Source organism: Diospyros lotus, chromosome 3 (genome assembly GCF_014633365.1).
Source record: "Diospyros lotus cultivar Yz01 chromosome 3, ASM1463336v1, whole genome shotgun sequence".
NCBI lineage: Eukaryota > Viridiplantae > Streptophyta > Magnoliopsida > Ericales > Ebenaceae > Diospyros > Diospyros lotus.
The window spans coordinates 6,071,374-6,095,047 of NC_068340.1; the positions used below are offsets into that span (position 1 = coordinate 6,071,374).

At 36.1% G+C, this 23,674-nt stretch overlaps 1 protein-coding gene across 1 annotated transcript; it reads left to right on the forward strand.

Annotated features, from left to right (window-relative positions):
• Positions 1–19,950: 19,950 nt before the first annotated feature.
• On the forward strand, positions 19,951–22,707 carry LOC127796177 (F-box protein At1g70590). The gene is made up of 4 exons (XM_052328190.1): positions 19,951–20,656; positions 21,707–21,840; positions 21,990–22,172; positions 22,310–22,707. Exons 1-4 carry the CDS (start codon positions 19,966–19,968, stop codon positions 22,475–22,477), a joined length of 1,176 nt encoding a protein of 391 aa, XP_052184150.1. The 5' UTR covers positions 19,951–19,965; the 3' UTR covers positions 22,478–22,707.
• Positions 22,708–23,674: the final 967 nt, after the last annotated feature.

The following is a 23,674-nucleotide window of genomic DNA, read 5'->3' on the forward strand; positions in this document are numbered from 1 at the left end:
TAAATTCCCTTACAAAGGCCCTCCATTTATTCCCTACAATGCTCCTTATTACAGAGCATAATCATTACATTTATTCCCTCAATTTTTAAGATTTTTTTTGCATCAAAATTAGGGAATGAAGAGGTGTGGCAGACAAAGGCACAGGGGCAGCCCAGCGGTTGCCACCTGGAGTGGCCAGGAAGGCCGCGTGGCCGTGAGGCCGCCAGCATGGTATGGCTGCCCGCGTGGCATGGCTGCCATATGGCCTTGTCCTCGAAACGGCGCCGTTCAGTGCCTTACTAGGAGAAAAACCCAGCTTAATTTCCTTCTTCCCCCCCCCCCTTCCGAAGACTCGAACTCGCGCCCACTGCTAGGAACCTTCGCGCGTGACCACTTGACCTGCTACCACTTGTGATTAATAAATCACCCAATTAATTCTCAAGCTGATTTTTCTCCCCTCCAAGTTCCATTATTTAACTTATGCCCCAATTGTCCCAAAATCCACTAATTTAATTCACTTCATTACTTCCACAATGGCTTTCAATTAATTTAAATTTATTGCCTTAATTCTTCATTTCCTCAAAACATCAAAAATACTATTCTCCCTAAATTTCAATAGTAACCTCAGATACCATAAATAATTAATTTCTCTGAAGTTTTTAAATAATAACCCCAAATAATTATTTTACTTCCAACAACATACCAAATTTAATATAAAGTTTACATAATTCAATAAATCACCCTAAAACCCACGAATTAAATATTTTTTCTTAATTCCTCGCATATTCAATAATCACTTTAAATATCAAAATTAAAATCGCTAATTATCTAAATTTTCGGGATGTTACAATTCTTCCCCCCTTAATTGAATTTCGTCCTCGAAATTCACACTGGACTAATCAAATAACCAAGACCAAGCATAGCTTATTACTTGAACACTTCAGTCACGGCACCATAGGACATTGCAACACGAAGGACTTACCACAACTAACCATAACAAGGCCTCCCACATACAATCCACTTCCTGTCACAAGTTATTACAAGTATTCTTTTTTTTTTTTTTTATGTTATATGCCCATCTCAATTTCTACAGGTTTGAACGACACATATTCATAATTGTACATTTGACCATTCGGCTAAGTTCATATTGCATACCATGCGCTGACATGAATGTCCACGTTCACGTCATTCATTTTTTTTTTTTTAACATCATGAATTCCTATGAAGAGTTCCATATCAATATGCATAAGCTCAAACAAAACACCAACAGTTCTTAGGCTTACTTGCGCCTGTCAATATGTTTATCGATGCCATGAGTAATATCCTATTGATCATGCGCTACCTCATTTGGCATGGCAGTACACACCTAACCTGCTCGGACGTCACTGGCACAGCGATAGTAGTGCCCTTGCTCAGAGACCGAGGAGACAATTACCCATCATAAACTTTACTCGAAAAAATATCATGATCATATACAACTCACACCACCATGCATAAACAAAGGTCTTTACACAATTATTGTGCAATTTGCGTCATTCCACCCATATTTGAACGTTTCAGATTACATTTATGACATAAGCATTGATATTTGACACAAGTCTAGCATACAATTTTGGATCTCTCATATAGGTAAATAATTGCACCACATCAATGACAAAATTAGGGATGCCTCCCGTTGCTACTTATGTTATAGTCTGATTCGGCGTATTTGGTAATATTAACATTAGATAGAGGATGGTCATTTGATTGCCACTACTTTACGTTGGTGGTTCACTCCGGTGTCTTAGCGTAACTACCCACTCACGCAGCCAGGTCCTTTAGGTTATCACAAGTTCTACCTATATCTGACAGATCATTCTTCCCTGACTCTCCTCACAAGTCTTACTAAGAACATAACTTTTGCTGGGTGTTTCATTCTGATCCTCTGACAACAACAAGCATCTTACTTCAAACACCACCACATCCTATTTCAAAAATCAAATTCTCCATGGAATTTTAGTTCGAATCTTGCGTTGCCCCATGCTTCAAGTCATAAGATCGGGACTATAAATACACGAAAAGCCCCAAACTATTTATTTATTAATTTTTTTGGATAATTTATTATATATATATTTTTTTATTTCTTCTTCTTCTTCTTCTTCCTCCTTCCTTCCTTCCTTCCTTCCTTTACTGACCCTGCGTGAAACAGCCACTGGCCATCGCTGCCTTCTAGTGTCGCTACTATCTCTGACGGCTGCTGTTACCCCCCTGCAACCGACTCCAACTCCTGCTCCGCTATCGGCCGCGAGCCATCGTGTAGTTTCTCCGCTCCCCTAGTCATCGTTCGCCATCTCCGACAGCCCAAACGACCCTCCGTCGACCAGATCCGGCCGTCGCTTGACTTCTTCAGTTGCTATCGCGACCATTGTCGTCTCCACCGGCCATCGACGCTGCTGCCTGGTTTTCCCAGATCCGACGCCAGATCTGGGCTGATCCGATCCGACCAGGTTCAACTTGATTCGCTTCAGGTTTGACCCATCCAATGACTCATCTGATTTGCCCCATCTAATTAGATCTGACCCATATCTTGATTTATTTAGATTTAGTCAGATCCATATCTATCATGCCAAGGTGTAACATACCACGACCCCGATCTCGATGTGGTGCTTGCGTAGTCTTGAATAGAGGATGCAATCCCCAGTGCATCTGTTCTCTTTACTTCCGTCGAGAGGATGGTACTACTCGTTTCGCCGCCATTCGTGATGTTTTTACTGTCAGAATGCTGTTAACTTCCTAGCTCTGCTTCCGGTTAGTGACCGATTTTGGGCTGCCGATACACTCTTCTTTGAAGCACAAGCCCGGCTTCAAGATCTTGTCTATGGATGTGTATCCCACATTCTTACCCTTCAGCAGCAGGTTAGTGATTTGCAAGCTTATCTAACTTATTTACAAGATTTACTCTTTGCGCCCTACCCTGCATATCCCCAACCTGTCCTAGGTTGGCCTTTTCTACAATCTGACCAAAACCCAACCTAGAGTTCCAATCTTCCCATCATCCCTGAGAATGCCTCGCTCCCTAGCTTTCCCAAGGCCACTTTTCTGCCTCATCCCGATGACACTAGCAATAGTCAGATGCCACTTTCTGACGACATCGATGAGTAGGACTTATCATATTTGGCAACCAGCGTCATCACTAAGCGTCAGTAACATTATTAGTTCTATGGGTTGGCTTTTTCTTTTGAGTATTTGTATGGTTTGATCTCTTGTATCTGTAATGAACTTATGGACTAAATATCATGTTTTGAGTATTTAGTCTATGCACTCTATCGATTGTGTAACACTTGTTATGATACTTTCCAACATTATCTTCAATCACACCTCAACTTAAAAATGTTCTTATTCACTTAAATTCAACTTATCATTAATCCAAAACAGTAAAGCAAATTTCTCATAGATTCTCAAAACATTTGGAATACAACACTACTGATACCATATTTTACAAAACTCTTACGACTACTAAGTGTCCTTAGGACTGGCAGCCCTCTAGATCCATGCATCGGCCTCATCCTCGGACTTAAAATTAGGTCCCTCGTGATCACTATATGCTTCCTCCAAATCCATCTCGTCATCAAAATTGTCATGTTCGAATTCAGGGGGGGTCATCCTCAACTTTGATTTCAACCACATTTTTTTCTGCCTCATCCTCACTAGGGTCTTCTTCTTCTTCTAAGTCTTCCATGGGTTCTTCTTCGTCTACTTCCTCGTTCAATTCGTCTAACTAGTGGCGAATCCTCTCGCAAGAATGGAAGAATAAGATAAACTCTTCATTTTCTTGAATCCACTCGGCAACTGTCCTTAGTTCCCCTTCCAGAACACTTACCAGATAATTTATTTCAAATTGCACTAAGCCAGGCCACTAGCTGTAGCTAGGTGGTATGTCTTCGATTATGTCCTCCATCTTAGCCAGTATTTCATAATTGCCCTCCTCGGGGTCTGGCTCCCTTGAGTTAATTCGATTAGCCCAATGATCTACCAGGACCTGCTCAGAAAAATTTCCAACCATCCTGCCATTTTATCATAAAATCTATTAGCAATTATTTATATAAAAAGCCCCTCTAGAATTTCATAGCTTTCTTTGCTTTAGTCGACACTAACTTTAGAGTAAATCTGGCTAAGAAAGTGAACTCAGTTTCATGCAGGGCTACTGACTTACTTCCTTGCACTAGCTCACACATAGTCTTACATCTATTTGCTAGAAATACCCTTAACTCTACACATTCTTATGTGTACAGAGACTTGTCCCAAACCCTGCTCTGATACCACCAATTGTAGGTGCCCCTAACCAAGGACCCACAACAAGATAACATAAAAGCTAGAACCCATTAGAACACTACACGCCCCGGAGGACACACTCTTAAATTATTACTCATATACATCATAATGGTGCCCCCATACTCACAAAAACAAAAACAAAACAAAACTTAATATTAAACACCACACTAGGGCTCATAAATTCACCATATCCCTTCGGGTCCAATCTGAGACATAAACAGCCATGACTTAATTTTTACACACCCCCACAATACCCCCAAAGATCTTTGGTTGAGACGGCTCTGTACACACTGCTACCCCATGGATCCTGATTCACTTGGGTCGTCCTCTACTTTAGCTTTACTCTTACCTGGAATGATGCAAGCAAACATGAGCCACAAGGCCCAGCAAGTATAAGTGGAAGAAAATAGCATAAGAGTCATGGGTATCAAGAAGCCAAAAGAGATGTGAATGCTATTTAAGGTACTTTCACATAATAAATTGATGATACATGCATCCATGCTCATATGCAATACTTTTTAGAACTATAAACATGGGACCGAAGTCCAACTTGAGTTCAACACTTTCTCTGTGGATATATCCTGTGAACTTGTCCGCTGCGCATATCTTGAGGCCTTTACATATTTTTAAAAAAAAAAAAAACCATTTTCATGCATATGCTTCATGCATTATCATAACATGCATAATCGCAATAACTTCTCATATATAACTGGCATGCAATTAACGACGTAATAGGGCAACATTCATACAAGACAACATCAAATCCTTGCATGTCCACAATAAAGCATCATTCCCAAAAAAAGATGGGGTGATACAAAACCTTATTGGAGACTCAATAAGTATAAATGTAGATCGTGGGATAATTTACTAGTAAATAGGAAATAACTTGTAAAATAGGAAATAGCTTGCAATTAGGAGGTAAGATCTTGCAATAACAAGAGGTAAATATGGATCTTGCAATTTAAAACATAAACTTGAGGGAAGATGAATTTAACTTGCAAAACAGGAGAAGAACTTGCAAAATAGTGATAGGAACTTGCAATCTAAAAGGGTAGGGTCATGCCATAGCAAGAAATAGAGAACCACCCTTGAAATTTAAACATAACTCGAGCAACGAAGGCAGAACTTATAAAATTGGAGCTGAACTTGCAAGCGTGAACTTGAGAAAAAAGGAGAAACTGAACTTGCATATTAATAAGAAAACTGAGATCTTGCCTCTTAATTAAAACAAAGAGGAAGAGGAACTTGCCTTCAATTGATCGATTCTCGTCCTTATCAAACTCTTGCTGAAAAATAATGAGATCATGACTTTAAAATAACTAGACTTTAACCGCAGAAACTTATAATAAAACATATCGTACTTCTAATAATTTACCTATTAAATAACTAGTTTAAGTAGATTTCCTACCTCAAGCTGTCGATAACTCAATAGCGTAACGTCGATACTCTCAAAATTTTCAAATTAATTAAATAGATCTATAGCAGCAATTCTACTAAAATCTCCCAATGAATTTTCACTAAATTATTTTACTAAGTTAATCCGTTAGTTTAGCTAATACACTACCTTCATTAATTCCCAACCCTATTAATTTATCAAATCAATTCGTTAATTGATTAACTTAAAAACTTAATTAATGATAAGCTAATATTAATCCTACCTTATTGCAAAACTCCTCCTAAAGCTCACGAGCACTGCTCCATTCCTTCTCCAATTGTACACCTCTACACCCTATTTATACTTCCAATTTGACACCCTCAATTCAATTTAATGCAATTCTATTGAACTATTCGCTGCACCATTCATCATTAAATTCCCTTACAAAGGCCCTCCATTTATTCCCTGCAATGCTCCTTATTACAAAGCATAATCATTACATTTATTCCCTCAATTTCCAAGATTTGTTTTGCATCAAAATTAGGGAATGAAGAGGTGTAGAGGACAAAGGCACAGGGAAAGCCCAGCGGCCGCCACTTGGCGTGGCCAGGAGGGCCATGTGGCCGTGTGACCGCGTGTCCGCATGCATGGCGCGCGCGAGGCATGGCTGCCATGCAGCCTTTTCCTCGAAACGGCGCCGTTCGGCGCCTTGCTGGGAGCAAAACCCAGCTTAATTTCCTCCCCCCCCCCCCCCCCCCCCCCCCTTCCGAAGACTCGAACTCACGCCCACTTGACCTGCTGCCACTTGTGATTAATAAATCACCTAATTAATTCTTAAGCTGATTTTTCTCCCCTCCAAGTTCCATTATTTAACTTATGCCCCAATTGTCCCAAAATCCACTAATTTAATTCACTTCATTACTTCCACAATGGCTTTCAATTAATTTAAATTTATTGCCTTAATTCTTCATTTCCTCAAAACATCAAAAATAATATTCTCCCTAAATTTCAATAGTAACCTCAGATACCATAAATAATTAATTTCTCTAAAGTTTTCAAATAATAACCCCAAATAATTATTTTACCTCCAACAACATACCAAATTTAATATAAAGTTTACATAATTCAATAAATCACCCTAAAACCCACGAATTAAATGTTTTTTCTTAATTCCTCACATATTCAATAATCACTTTAAATGCCGAAATTTAAATCGCTAATTATCTAAATTTTCGGGATGTTACACTCTGGATAGGCCCTATAGGAACAAGTTAGGAATTTACATCCTCTTGTTTAAATAAGCAAGCCCTTAGCAACAAGTTAGAAAATGAAACATTTTATTTAAACAAACAAGCCCTTTAGCAATGAATTAGGAAATACAACCTCTTACAATCTATATAGGCTCTCTAGCAATCTTGCAAGGAAAACAAAAAATGACACAAAAGAGAAGATCTAAGAATAGACACTCTTAGTTATAAGAGATCCCTCAAAATAAACATAAGATTTGAACAAAATAATAAAAATGATAATCAAAGCCTTTAGAGAGGAAAATGAAGAACAAATGAAATAATTAAGCTCTTGAAAAAATAAATACTTCAAAGCTTGAAATCAATCCTCTTAGTTGTCTTGATTCATCTTTTTTATCTCTATTTATAGTGTTTGGAGACCCATTTCAAGAATCTTGTTGTTGGTAGTGGAAGAACACTTTGGGTGAGTGGAAAAACTAGCCATTTGAGGTGTCAAATGAAAGAAAATGTCGACAGATGAAACAAATTAGTTGACAAATACAAAAAAAATTCAAAGGTTAGTCAACAATTTAGTGAAAATTGCTCGATAGATTCAAGGAGGTTAGACAACAAATTTGGCAAAGAAAACTAAGATTCGGTTTACTATAGGTGAGAAGGTTGCAAATGGAGTTGTCTTGTGCGCACAAATAAGAGCCTGGGTGCGGTTGGTGGCGAGGGTTTGAACTTGGGCGTCAACAGCACTAGGATTTTTTTTAAAGCTCTTTGAAAAAAAAAATTGTACAATATTTTTTAATCAAATACAAAAAAAATATTTTAAATACCATCACAATATTTTTTGCACATAAAAACATAATATTATAAATACCATCACAATATTTTTTTGCACATTTTTAATCAAATAAAAACATAATATTTCAAATGCCATCAAGACATTTATCACAAGATTTTTCTTAATTTGGATTGCATGATGAATTTAATTTTTATTTTGGTACTTAATAGATCATATAAAAGTATTTTGAAGCATCAAGTTAACAACCATTAACATCCTGCTTTTCTCAAGCGTATTGCTATACTGGGGTTCAACATAAAAATATACATTCTCTTTTCAAGATACATTTCTTAACACCTCAAGTACCGTATTTCAAATAAAATCCCCAACATATCATTATAAATGCAGAAACAAGAATCGAAACATGATATGGTACTTAATCGAACTGACTTTATTCATAACATGAAAATCGTATCATAGTATGACATCATATCTTTAAACAAAATACATGGAAAACCATATCTCGAAAGTAACAACTAAGTACATTTTTCAATTTAACTTTTTTATATTAGTTTTGATGATAAAAAACATATATTGGCTTAATCCCTAAATCATGTGTCAAGGTTATGGTTTTCAACATATATCGATTTTAATATCAAGTATTACTTTGTAAAAATGAAAACCAAATGAATTCCAAGTATCGAGATTTGCAAAATCTTATTTTTTCTAAGTCTAGAAGGTTAGCACCTTATAAGGAGACATATAAGAAAATGTTTTCTTTTTGGAAAACTATCTCCCGGTATTTTGATAGCTAACATTCATTAGTATTAAAATGATTTTTAATGAATTTTTTAAGAAATAGAAAATATGTATTTTAGATATGGTAATATTGCTAAATCTTGAGTTTGTACTAAAACCAAAATTCTACTTTCTTATTGTTATGGATTTTGATTTTCTAGATATTTTATTGAATCCGAATAGGGGATACTTGCTTATTTACATTTATGTATTAAAGTAAATGAAAGGTAAAATATAAATAAAAGAAAATGTGGACATTTATTTAAAAGAAATGTAAATATGTTGTAATGTATATATGCTATGAATTGTACTATCAAGTAAATCCTTCGGAAAATCTGTTATGTTTCTATGCATGTTTAGAAACCCCTTCTGAAAAGGTTTTCAATGTTTTGTAAGTGTATATGCCATTTTGAAACATCTATATATGTAATACATTTGTGTTTCAAATCAGGTTTTGGACTATGTTTCGAAACCTATATGTCATGTTTTGAAACCTCTAACATTTCTGTCAGTAGAGCTTTTAAAAATCAGAGATGCATATGTTTTGAAGTCAATTTTTGAAGTATGTTTCGCAATCTTTATTCTATGTTTCGAAACCTCTGATATTTTTGTCAATAGATCATTCAAAACTGAGATGCATGTGTGTTGCACTTTTGTCTTTGTCAAAATGCTTCTCAATCATTTTATTAATACATTTTCCATGCTATGAGATTCAAATTTGAATTTGAATGTAAGTGCTTTTAAAATATTCAAAATGGGCATAAGAATTTGTCTCCCACTCTTTGCTATCTCGAAGTGCTTGTCCAGATGTAAGAATCATTTTGAGTTGAGCCCGTAAAAACTCATTGTACAAGGTTTTGGGATGAATCGTGGTAAAACTCTTGTTGTGGTTGATCACTAGTAAAAGTGATTGGGATTGAAAAATCCTTCAAGTGGGTAAGTTTGAAGGTAGTGGATTAGGTGGGGTACCGAATCACTATATATCTTGTGTGCACTTAATCTTTTGCTTTTACTTATTGATTATTGCTTAATCTTTCATAAGATTTGTTATCAAAGTTTAAAACAGTTTTCTTGAGCATAAGCTTATACATATACATACAAAGATATCTTTGATCTCAAATAAACCTTTGGTATACTCTTACTTATATAAATCATCTTTGCCAAAGATCATTATTTTGAAATACAAGGTAAAATATTTTGAATCAAGCAAAACAAAAAAGTATATTTTGAAACATACATTTTATATTTCGAAACAAGTTATAACAGTGAGGTATATTTTGAAACATATATAGTAGGTTTCGAAATCTACTTATCAGAAAGATTTATTTCGAAACATAGTGTTCTGCCATTAACCATTGTTTTAAATTATCGAAAATTTATACAAATCCCAATTCACCATCTCTTGGGATATATTTGCCATCATTAGGAACCAACACATTTAACAAGACTTCTCACCAGCAGAACATAAATTTCTCAACATGATTAAAATAAATCTGAATCTTTATGAAGAAGAAAAATATAGGATCAACTTGCCAAACCCATAGGACACGTCATTTTGTGACATTTCATCTTAACCACTTCCTTGCCCTTGCCACAAGTCCTAAGTTGAATGTTTGAATATTTCAAGGACAAAGTCCAATTAGAAGATGAACCTTTTAGTAAGGGTCTAAAATAGTTACATGAATACATGATGCAAAAACATGAAAACACATATGCCCTAGTGTAGCTTCCCTAACAATCCAGCCTGACATGGAACCCTAGGCAATCATCTAGACATACACACAAGGCAACAAGATACTCCTATACGTTGTTCCGATAACACCCTTGGGAAATTACAGCTACACTATCAGGGCGACATCCCATCTCAATGCGAGTATTGATATGCCAATAATATCATGCTGAATCAAATACTACAACTTTCGATGCAACAATACATATACAAATATGTCAAGATGCAGATAAATTACATATAACTTAGTAACTTTCATGAACAACATGCTTAACATAGGCAAAACATAACATATATAAGTTTTCAGGGAAAACCATTCACCTTGAACAAAACTTTGAATGCCTCAAAAGTCATGCCTAACCTCGATTTTTGTGCCCAGTCTTCAAAAATTTTACAATCTCTCAACTTTGAGTCTTAACGACCCCTAGACATCATATTTATCCAAAGGAAACATAAATATCTATCTTTTTTTCAATTTTTACATAATTTCCAATCATTTTCTTCATATTTTACCTCGAAAATTCAAAAATAAATACTTATTCAAACATTTTCCCAAATTTTTCAACACTAAAATCCCTAAAATAATTTTTAAAAAATATAAAAGAAATTCCATAATTACCTCTAGCCTCATGCGCCCTCACACGCTAATGCGTGGGCTGCGCATAATGATCAGCACGTGCACCAGTCATCTTCTCTAGCCCTGACTACTAGCGCTTGTTGGTTTTTCCTCCCATGACAATCTACACCTCCAGTCTATCACTTTGGTGCTTTCCTTGGCCTGAAACCATCACCAAAAGGCCTCTCTTCAACTGTTTAAAGATTCAGCTTCAGCGACAACTCGACTTTTCGGCCCTCAAAACCCAGCTAAACCAACACGAAACCCTTCCAAACTTTCTAGAATTGATCTCCAAAACATGAGGAACAAAAGCCTTTTATCAATGACACTTGATTCAAGCTTAAACATCTCGAATTTTTTAGTTTAAATGTTTCAAGTATCGACCATACTAACCCCTATTTATACCCATTTTCAAGCCGCAATACGTCCATTCCTGTCAAATCCTTAGTCATTAATGCCTTATCTTGCTTCAGATTGCCCTGAATAATCCTTGATGTGCCTCAAATGGCAGGTTACAGAGGCTGAAATTTTTGCCTTCTCACGGTCAAAAAATCAATCAAATCGACCATCACCATGGCCAATTCTTAACCAAGGGTTGGTTATGATGGCCATAGGCCTACTCCTAGAGCCCTTGTGACCTTTCTGGTAGCCTCCCTTGATCAAAATTGGAGCTGGGAAAGGCAACCACCGACCATGGCAGTGTTCATACTGCAAGTTCTGAAATTTACACTTTAGCCCTCTCAACTTTTCCCTTTTATATTTTGAGCTTTTCCTTGAAGTTCCTGAACTTTCCAACAATTCCATTAAAATCCATAAGTTCTAAACTCTTCATTTCATCCCAAAAAATTCAGGAATAACATCATTTCGACCTCCCTTGGGCAAGATTAAGAAATTACACTTAAGCCCGAATATACATTTTGATCGTAAACCCTTTTGTTTACTACCAAGACCACTTAAGGATTGTTCTTTATGCACAATATGAACCTTCTCAGGGTTCTTTTGACTTCCTAGAAGTCCCTTACCGTCATTCGATCTCTCAGGCTAACTCGTAGTTGTACCAGATACCGTATCTGATATGACTGTTTTCTATGTTATAAATTACATCTCAAAACACTCATCAATGACATATCTTTTTCCTAGAATATTTACATTCCGAGGCATTCCCTGTAGTCAAGTTGGTCGTTTATAACTATTAAAAATTACACTATAATCCCCAAATTATCTAAAAACTTCACTTACGGCTCAAGGTAAATTACACTTGAGTCTTTTGAAAATTCACGGGTGTTATAATTAACAAAATAATTTCATCATCAAAATATAATTAATTTTCATCATCAAAACCATATCAAAGGCAAAAGTAAAATATCAAAATTTTATCATCAAAATAAATATAAGTTGTTGTAAAGCTCCATTTAAGATACATATATATATGAATATAACTCTATTTTAACTAAATACATGAAATTGATTTTTGTTTGAAAACTATATACTTGACTTGTGACTTAAGGTATAAATTAATGTATTTTTCATCATCAAAACAAAATATAAGAGTAAAACATCAACATCCTTATTGAAAGAGATATTAGGTAAAGGACACAATAGTACATGATCTCTTTAGTTTTTTCTAGTGAGGAGATGCCACATAACTGATAATATCGTTATCATCAATTATGATTCTTAACATTATTGAAAATAAAAATTATAAAAGATTAGATGTCACAAGTTATAAATATTAAGTGGGGTTAAGTAAATTTTGGGTTTTTCATTAATTGTAAAGTAAAATAGCATAACTTTACAATTGTAGAATCTTTCTAAGAATGAAAATGACGTGAGTTCTTTTATCTTCCGGCATACTAATCTATAACTTCCAAGATTTCATTAAAAAAATAATAAAATAAATCATTGTTTTCTTACTTAAAAAAAAGTGTTATTGCGTGGTTAATACTATATTTTTTTATTATTTATTAATTATTATAATTAAAACCATTGCCTAAATTGTTAAATTATATTTTGATGATTTTAATCATATAATAATTTAATTATTATTAAAAAATACTAATTTAATTTAAAAAATAATTTTCAATTTAGTAAAATCAATGATTCTTGAGAGATAGTGCTGATTATCAATCGCCTTTCTTCTACGTTGCATGAAAATGGAAACAAAAAATTGATACGATATAAAATAAAAATAAAAAAAACATCATTTTTTAAAAAGGTAAGAAACGAAAACACGGAGGAAATGTGTAAATAAAGAAAAAATATGGACCATTTTATAAATATAATTTTCAATATAAAATGTTCCGAAATAGGATCGAATACAAATAACGATTAAACCAATCAACCACACACAAACATAGAATTTATTGTGGAAAACCCAAATCAAGAAAAATCACAGGCAAAAAAATTAAAATATCACTAAACAAAAATAGTAATACAAAAATGATATTTACACACAAACTTTGTGTCTGATTTCATGTGACCTGAACATCTATTTATAGATTTAAAATCATCTATGAATGAGCATAGGAAATCATATTCTGATCAAAAGATGATACATGAGAATATTCCTCCAGAAGAGATAAATTTCAGATAAAATCAAATTTTGACAATATCATAATCATAGTCAAATTTGAAGTCATAGACATGGTCAAATTAGGAAACCCAATCACATATAAACAAGGATTTTGAGTCACAATCATCACAAATCTCCACCTTGACTCTAAATCTACAAATAGAATTATTCAGAATTCTTTCTTCCAACGAAATCATAAAGAATCAATATTCCTAACGAATACCAACCAAATTCACACAATTCTCGAACTTTGCAATAGGCAATGACTTGGTCAATATATCTACAGGATTGTCATGAGTGCTGATTTTTCTTACAATAACTTCACCACGAGTAATAATATCTCGAATAAAATGATATCGCACATCAATATGCTTCGATCTCTTATGAAACATTTGATCTTTAGTGAGGAAAATAGCACTTTGACTGTCACAATAAACTGTATTGTCATGAAGATCTTCACTGATTTCTCCCATAAACCCTTTTAGCCAAATAGCTTCTTTAATTGCTTCAGTAATTACCATATATTCTGCCTTTTGTAGTAAACAAGGCAACAATGAACTGTAAGGTAGTCTTCCAACTGATAGCACAACCACCAATGGTGAATACATATCCAGTAAGTGATCTTCTTTTGTCGAGATCACCTGCAAAATCAGAATCAACAAAACCAATAACTCCATCTTTAGTATTTTCGAACTATAAACAGGCATTAGTGGTACCACGTAAATATCGAAAAATTCATTAGACTGACTTGTAATGTTCTTTACCAGGGTTAGCCATGTATCTACTAACCATGCTCACTACATGAGTCAAATCAAGATGTGTATAAACCATAACATACATTAGACAACTTGTTGCATTGGAGTATGAAATTTTCGACATCTTGTCAATTTCATCATCTGATTGAGGAGATAAGCTCAATGAAAGCTTAAAATGTGCAGCTAACGGAGTACTCACAGGTTTAGCTTTCTGCATATTGAATTTAGTCAAAACTTTCTCAACGTATCCCTTTTGACTTAGATACAATTTACCTATCTCTTGAAATTTGCATTCCAAGTATCTTCTTTACTACGTCCAAATCTTTCATCTCAAATTCTTTGTTGAGCTGAGTTTTCAATCTCTCTATCTCATTCTTATCTTTCGATACTACTAACATATCATCGACATATAGAAGTAGATATATAAAGGACCTATTCTTGTTCCTTTTAAAAGAGACACAACTATCATAACTATATCTATTAAAATTGTGCTTAATCATAAAGGAATCAAGCCTTTTATACCATTGTCGATGATTATTTCAGGCCATATAGAGACTTCTTCAACAAGCACACATAGTCTTCTTTGCCTGGAACTTCAAAACCTTTTGGTTGTTGCATATAGATATCCTCATCAAGTTCCCCATGTAAGAACGTTGTTTTAACATCTAACTGTACTAATTCAAGATATTGAATAGCCACAATACCAAGTAGTGCCCGGATGGAACTGTGTTTCAGAATTGGAGAAAATACGTATGTGAAGTCCACACCTGGAACCTGACTGTATCCTTTCGTTACAAGATTGGCTTTGTATCTTGCCTTTTCAACTCCTGGTGTGTCTTATTTCCTCTTGAATGTCCATTTGCACTTAACTATTTTCTTATCCTCGGGTAGTTTCGTCAACTTCCAAGTACCATTTTTGTGTAAGGATTTCATCTCTTCATGCATTGCAGTAATCCATCTCCCAGATTTAAGACAACTAACTACTTCAGAATAAGTGGAAAGCTCTTCAATGCAGTAAATATCTTCAACCACATTCAAAGCATATGCAACGAGATCAGTTTCAGCATATCTTTAAGGAGCTTTGATAATTCTTCTAGGTCTATCCTTAACAATACAATAATCTAATAGACTGATACTTGCTTCTATACTTGACTTGAGGTTTGACTTAATTTGAGATGATGACGACGGCTCAGATGTCTGACTCTTGTCGATTTCAAGCTCCACTTGAATATCAGAAATCCGGTGACCTGTAGGATTAGTTTCTTTTGCAGACGAACCACGAAACATAACAATTTCATCAAAAATAACATCTCTACTAATCACAACTTCAGACGCTTTTGGATCCCATAACTTATAACCCTTAACATCGGACTTATAACCAAGGAAGAGATATCGTTTAGACCTTGGTTCTAATTTTCCATTATTAACATGAACAAATGCAGGACATCCAAAAATTTTCAAATCAAAATAATTTACAGGAGTACTTGACCATAATTCTTCTGAAGTTTTCTTATCAATAGCAAATGACGGGGACCGATTAACTAGAAAATATGTCATAAAAATAGCTTCGGCCCAAAAAGACTTCGATAAACCAGAATTAGATAGCATACACCATACCTTTTCTATTAAGGTTCTATTCATCTTCTCGACTACACCATTTTTCTGTGGCGTACCTGAAATCGTTAAATGCCTTAGAATTCCTTCTTTTTTACAGAAATCATTAAATTCACATGAACAAAATTCTAAACAATTATTTGTGTGGAGACACTTGATCTATCTATCGGTTTGTTTATTAATCATAGTCTTCCACTACTTGAAAGTAGCAAAAACTTATGTCTTCTACTTTAAGAAGAATACCCAGACTTTTCTAGAAAAATTGTCCATGAAAGTCAACATATATTTGGCGCCACCTGCAGAAGGTACTTTGGCCAAACCCCAGAGATCATAATGGACATAGTCCAATATACCTTTTGTATTGTGAATGCCTTTAGTAAATTTAACCTGCTTTTGCTTATCGAAGATGCAGTGCTTACAAAACTCCAATTTTTCAGTACTCTGCCCTTCAAGAAGTCCTCTTTTGTTCAATTCAGTTGTATCTATTTCACTCATATGTCCAAGACGCATATGCCATAACTGAGTGAGATCAATATCAAATAAAGAAAAAAATAGAAATAGAAGCATCTTTTATAACGATAGAACCCTGTAGGACATATAATCGATTGTATTGTTTCGTACATTTCATCACAACAAGAGAACCTCTACTGACTTTGATAACTCCGCCTTCACCAATGAATTTGTACCCATTCGAATCAAGAGTACTCAATGAAATAAGATTTCTTTTAAGATCGGGAATATGTCTATCATCAGTTAAAGTTCGAACAATACTATCGAACATCTTAATTTTGATAGTTTCAATGCCAACAATTTTATAAGAAGAATTATTGCCCATCAACACATTACTAGAATTCAGAGTTTTATATGTCGAAAACCAATCCCTATTAGAAGACATATGAAATGTGTATGATGTGTCAAAGATCCAATCTTCACTAGGTTTAGTACCATTATTAGTAACCACCATAAGTTTCTCATTAGTATTGTTATTTTCAACAACATTAGTTTCACCTGAACTTTCTGGTTGTTTTCCTTTCTGGTCAATTTCCTGTCTCTTAAGTTTGTTATGTAGCTTATAACAGTCCTTATTTATATGTCATTTCTTCTTACAGTAATTACAAATTTCTTCTTTGTTCCTAGACTTAGATCTACTTTTTCCTCTACTACTATAATTTCTATCACGTGTTTTACCTCTAATGAAAAAACTCTCTCATTGATTCTTAGAAGTCCCCAATAACTGTTTATCAATTTTTTCTTTTGAGAATAAAACATCATAAACTTCATCTAGGGTAAGAGTATCTCTACTATATAGTATGGTGTCTCTAAAAGTTGAATAAGAGGTCAGTAGAGAACATAACAAAATTAGAGCCAAATCCTCATCATCATACTTAACCTCTATGGCCTCCAAATTAGAAATAATTTCTTTAAAAATTGTTAAATGACTTTCAATAGAAGTACCTTTAGCCATTCGATGAAAATATAATCGTTGCTTCAAATGCAACTTAGTGGTTAAGCTCTTCATCATACACAGTTGTTCTAGTTTCAACTATAGAGTGATAACGATTTTTTCTTTCAAAACATCCTACAAAATTTGATTCGATAAATGCAGATGTATCTGAGACAAACTCTTACGATCCTTATGCTGTTTTTCTTCAATGTTCCATGATTGTGACATTTTTTCGAATCCCAAGAGTGAATCGTCTAAATCCATATGTGCCAAAATTGCATGCATCTTAACTTGCCATAGCGAAAATCTGATATTCCGGTCCCATAAAGAAATATCGTATTTCAACAAAGCCATTAAATATCTCCAAATAATATCAAATAATTTCAATAATAAACCCAACTTAAAAATGGATTAAAAATACCAAATTTGGACAAAATCTAAGCAAAAATTAGATCTGAAATTAAAGGTCAAATCTGTTGGATTTGGATGGCAGGTCAGATCCGATGGGTTGGACTAGATCTGGGTGAGATTTGGGTGAGCTTGAGCTTCTTTAATGGTCAACAGTGGAAGAACATTAATGGAGGTAGGGAGACTTGTCGAAGGTAGCAAGAGAAGACCAGTAATGGAGGGTAAGAAGGACGGCTGGCAGTGAGACACAAGGATGGCCGATGATGGACGAAGGTAGCAGTTGGTCGGTGAAGAAGACGGCCAGAGATGAGGCATTAATGGCAAACGACGACGGAAGTAGCATGGCGATGAAGAAACGAGCAGTCGAAGATAGAGCAAGAAACCAAAAAAAGGGCTAGCGATGGGAGATCAATGGCGACCAATGGCGCGAGAAAAGAAGGCCTCATGACAGTATGTGGCGATTCAACGATAGGGGTAAAAGTTTTAGATATAACAATAGAGGCAGCGGCAACGACGACGACGGTTATGGGGGTCGACGGTGGTGAACGCAAGCGACGGTGGTGGCAGGCTATTGCTGCTTCTTAAAACCCAAACGTGGGAAGAAGAAGACACTGTTGGCGCTGCTGTTGAATTTTTTCTTTTTTCCAGATCCAACGGTTAGGATCTTGCAAATGGATGGTTTGATCCAACGGTTTTGATATTAATTTATTACGAAATAGAATTAAATACAAACCGTGATCAAACCAATCAACCACACATGAATACAGAATTTAATGTGAAAAAGTCAAATCAAAAAAAATTACGGGCAGAATGAAGAAAATATCACTAACCAAAAATGATAATACAAAAGTGATATTGACACATAAACTTTGTGTTTGATTTCATGTGACATACGCACCTATTTATAGATATAAAATCATCTATGAATAAACAAAGTAAATTATATCCTGATCAAAAAATGATGAATAAGAATATTCCTCCAGATGAGATAAATTTCAAATAAAATTGAATTTTGACAACATCGTAATCACAGTCAAATTCGAAATCATAGTCACGGTCAAATTAATAAACTCAATCCCAGATAAACAAAGATTTTGAGTTACAATTATTACATAAAAAATTATAAAAAAATAGTTATTCAATCTAAAATAAATAGAAATCATTCAAATAAATTTTGGAAACACATTCTAGGAAAAATTAAAAATTTTGAGTTAAATATAAAAAAAAAAAATTCATTTCTATTTGTAGATGAGAATGAGTTTTCAAAATAAAAATGTATTTTTGATATTTTATTTATATTATAAAAATGATCATGAAAACTTTCTAAAATTGTTAAAATAGCTTAAAAATATTTCTTGACATTTTAAAAATGAAAATGTTTCAAAAGCGTGAAACGACGTTCTCGAAAAGTTTTTGTAGCGTAGCCTATAACCCGTATGCAATCATAGTCCAACTGTTACTTGTCTCTGGGAGCCGGATGACCTCCACCCCCTTGCAGGCACAACAATTCCAATTCCATGGGCTTTGGTTCAATTCTACCTTGCTTTTTGAGTTTTCTGGTTATGTTTGGACGAGTGTTTTTGCTCTTAACCTTCATTTGCGTCTTCTTTTCACTAGGGCTCCAGTCTTCCACCATCCTTGTGCTCTCACGTTCCCTTGTTTTTTTGGGATTTTCTTCTAGTGAAGTGGGACGTTGTTTGGTTGTGAAGCATAGAAAGGGGTTAGGGGTGCCGGAGATGATTGACGGCAAGAAAAGAGGAACGACTCTCAGACGATGATGGAGAATACGACTTGGCTTAGAGGAAAGGGAATCTTCTAAAAGGAGGGATGAACAGTGCCGGAATGAGGACGGCGACAATCGTAAACGATGGGCTGTGGCAATCACTGACTGATGGAAGATTGCAAATGGCGTGAATGGTAAGGATAATAAAGCTTTTGATAGGTGTTTTATTTTGTATTTTTTTGGTGGTGGCTACTGGCTCCTTGTTGGGCCTTCTGTCTGATACAAGTTCTGCTTGGCATAATTGTTTTGTTGTGTAGTTGGGTTGGGTCGTTACTTGCTCATGCTTGCTAGCCATTGGGTGACAGAAATCTTAGTATATTCACTTTATATTGAGCTTCATCACGGTCTCTATTAATTTTATTCTAACAAATTAAAGAACAAATGTTTATTTAGCAAAAGCCATTTCTCACTCTTAAACAGGCTGAGGCTGCTGCAGAGCATGTGATGGGAGTGTGACAGACGGGTAAGCATTCGGCTAAATTATTAAAATCAAATAATTAAAAAATATCAAAGAACATTAGTCAAAAATTATGACTAATGGCTAATGACTAATGGCTAATGGCTAATGGCTAATGCTACTGGATTGGGGCTGGCCCTCACCTCACCGCATCCCTACGAAACGCGAGGCAAAGTGTACGACTCATCACGCGATTCAACATTTCTCAGGAAATCCACTGAAGTACCTCACTCTCCCCCTCCCTGCAACGGAGCTCTCCGGGTGCGATTGCTGCACATGGAGAGAACATGGCCTGCCCGATCCGACGGTTCTCCTTTCACCGCCCTCCCACCCATCAAGAAAGAGTACCCCGTCCATCACCGTCGCCTTTGGTCAACACCCTTTTCCTGTTCCTCGTCCTCGCTCTCGTCGGAGCGCTCGGATCACCGTGACTTTTCGGCGCTGCCGTACGATGTGATGGCGAGGATCGCAGCGACCTTTGCCCATCTGAACCTGCAGACGGCGTCGTTGGTGTGCCGGTCGTGGAGGGACGCGCTCCGGCCGCTGAGGGAGGCCATGCTGTTCCTTCGCTGGGGCAAGCGCTTCAAGCACGGCCGTGGCGGTGTGCGGCCCAATCTCCAGAAGGCTCTGGACTCGTTCCTCAAAGGGGCGGCGCGTGGCTCCACGCTGGCGATGGTCGATGCGGGACTCGTCTACTGGGAGATGGGCAAGAGGGAGGAGGCGATTACGCTTTATCGAAGGGCTGCGGAGCTCGGTGACCCCGTTGGCCAGTGCAATTTGGGGATTTCGTACCTGAAAGGTGAAATTTCCCAAATAAAAACCCTAACTTTGGTTATAAATTTATTGCTTCTATGTTGTTTTTTTCTTTTGCGTGTATTGCGCGAGTTTTTCGACTTTCGGAACCGGTGAAAGTAGGGAACTTGTTTTTCCAAACTGAGCCACTTACCAAGTTATCTTCCAAACGCAAACGTTCACAATTTGCTTGGAGTCGAAGATTCTGGTTTTGGAAAAAAACCCGTGTCCTACATGTTTCTGATTAGAAAAAGGGATAGTTGCTGTCTTTGTAGTTTCTCTCGAGCTGCTCTTTTTCGGGTATCTACCTGCAATTTACTGTAATGCAACCTGATCACATATTGTTGAACATAGTGGTCACTCTGTAGTGTTTTTGATGTTCTTTTAAGAGGGATTTAGCTACAGTCGGAGATGTCTGGACCTGTAATTGCACATTGCCATTCCAGAGTTCAGGCATGTAAGGGGTCTCAAGTGGGTGGACTTGGCAGGGATCGCAATTTTATTGGTTTAATGAAAGCTTTTGGTATGCTTTTAAGAGGGACGTTAGCTGTAGTCAAGGGTGTCTGGACCTGTAATTGCGCATTGCCATTTCAGAATTCAAGCATGTGGGGGTTCTTGCACTGTCTGTCTTGGCATGCTGTAGTGTCGCCGTCAAATTCTGCTACCATCACTTGAGTGCCTTGACTATGTAACTGCACTGCCGCTAACACCATGACCACCATGTCACCCAAGGCTGCAACCTTGTGCGCAACAAATATGGTCACCTACTTTTTCCTTAGGAGGTGTGTGAAATTAGTTTAGCGTGGAGGAAAGCCACCTGACATTTAAAGTTTATTCCTGTTTCACCATTTAACATACAATAGAGATATTGTATAATGGTGTATAATAATCCAGAGAAGGTCTTCATTTTATCTGTTGAGATGTGCATTGTATTGGATGCTATCAAGTTATCAATTGGCAGTATGAAACACGCTCGTAGTTAATGGGTTTAGTAGTCTTCATTGTTGTTTGTTATTACTAGTGGTTATAAGTCTTATGACTGATTCTGCACTTGCAGCTGAACAACCAAATCCAAAGGAGGCTATTAAATGGTTATGTCAAGCTTCTGTTAATGGTCATACTCGTGCACAGTACCAACTAGCTCTATGTTTACATCAAGGTCAAGGGATGGAGCAAAATCTACCAGAAGCAGTATGCAAAGCTTCTCACTTCCCTTACTTCTACCACTATACTATATGAACATCTTATTTCATAGCTTTTTGCTAATGATGGGGATGAACTTCTCGGTATTCTTATTTGTCTATTGGAATTTTCATTCTGATAACTTTCACTTGGAACAGGCAAAATGGTACCTGAGAGCTGCAGAAGGTGGCTATATCCGTGCCATGTATAATGCTTCATTATGCTACTCTTTTGGTGAAGGTTTTGTAAAGAGTCATCGGCAAGCAAAGAAATGGATGAAGCGGGCTGCAGATCGTGGTCATAGTAAAGCTCAGCTTGAGCATGGACTTTGTCTCTTTTCCGTATGTGACGGACACATTTAAACTTGGGGGCTTCCTAATTAAGAATACGAATATGAGTTTTATTAGACTGAATTAAGCACGTTCTAAAGGGTACTTTTGTAATCTGATGGGCGTTTCTGATGTAACTACATGGACAGGAGGGAGAGATGATGAAAGCTGTAGTTTACCTGGAACTTGCCACTCGGGCTGGCGAAACGTCTGCAGCACATGTGAAGAGTGTTATACTCCAGCAACTGTCTACTACTTCGCGTGATAGGGCCATGCTTCTTGCTGACACTTGGCGTGCTTTGCCTTCCTGCCGCTAAACCATACAGTTGATGGTCTTTATACCGTAAAGGTATCCTCTCTTCTTCTAAGCACCTGTAAAAAGTATAGCATGATTCCCCCCCCCCACTTTTTTTTTTCGTTTTTTCCCTCTATATATATCTGGAATAATGTAATGTACTACATAATTTCAGCGTGTCAACTGACCATGTCCACGTCGCTAATTTTCTTTAACTTCCTTACCCAGTCTAAGTGTGGTTGTTTTCATGGATTCTTGGTAGCACAGAATGAGGTTGATGAGAAAGGAGTTTGCGTATCTGAGAGAGACCATTTTAGCATGTGCCATATCCCAAATTAATCACATGCTCACATAATTGCGATGCTGGTAAATTCTGGTAATTAAGAGCACGTGCCAACATGGCATTATATTAGAGGGATTGTTGAAGTGGTAGAGCCACAGAATGAACACCTGGGATTGGGAGGGGAGGGGTGATCTGGCATGACCCAGTGCCATGCGGAAGCCATAATACGCACGCACGCACGCACGCAGGGGGTTGAGATTTTTCATCCTGCAATTTAAAGGGTAACTCCTGAAATACTTAATTAGGTGGAAATTGGTTTCAAGGACACCAAACCTGAACAGTAATGTAGAACCAAATTGAAGGACGAATGGGGATGGAATAATGTGAAGAGGCTTTTGTCTACAAATAGGCTTATCAGTTTTAACGTTGAGTGGTCGCATCCCAGTAATTTAATAGAGGGTGTAATTGAGTTATCAAGATTGTCAGATAAGAAGCAATGCCATCTGAGGGAGACAGTAATTAATTACGGTATTGCAATTTGTACACTTCAAAAATAAAATGTTTATAATTTTTGAAATGTAGTCGATGATTTATGAATGAATTATCAAAGTGTAGTTAATTTTTTTAAAAAAGTGTATTTTTAATTCTATTAAGTGTCAAAATTGACTATAATTTATATACATGAAAGTTTTTATGTAGAAGATAAATTGCTTGTAATTGAGTCATCCGTTGGAAATTTTGTATCACGAGAGAATTTATAGTATTTTTCATTGAAAAAGTTCATTATCATTGATTGAGTGAATTTTTATCATTATATTATATAGCTCTGCTAAGACCAAATTATGTTAATTTTTATGTGATTCATGCGATCCAATGGTAGCGAATGGTATTAGAATTATTTAACAAGAAGTAGACCCATCTCTCCCAATTACCTTA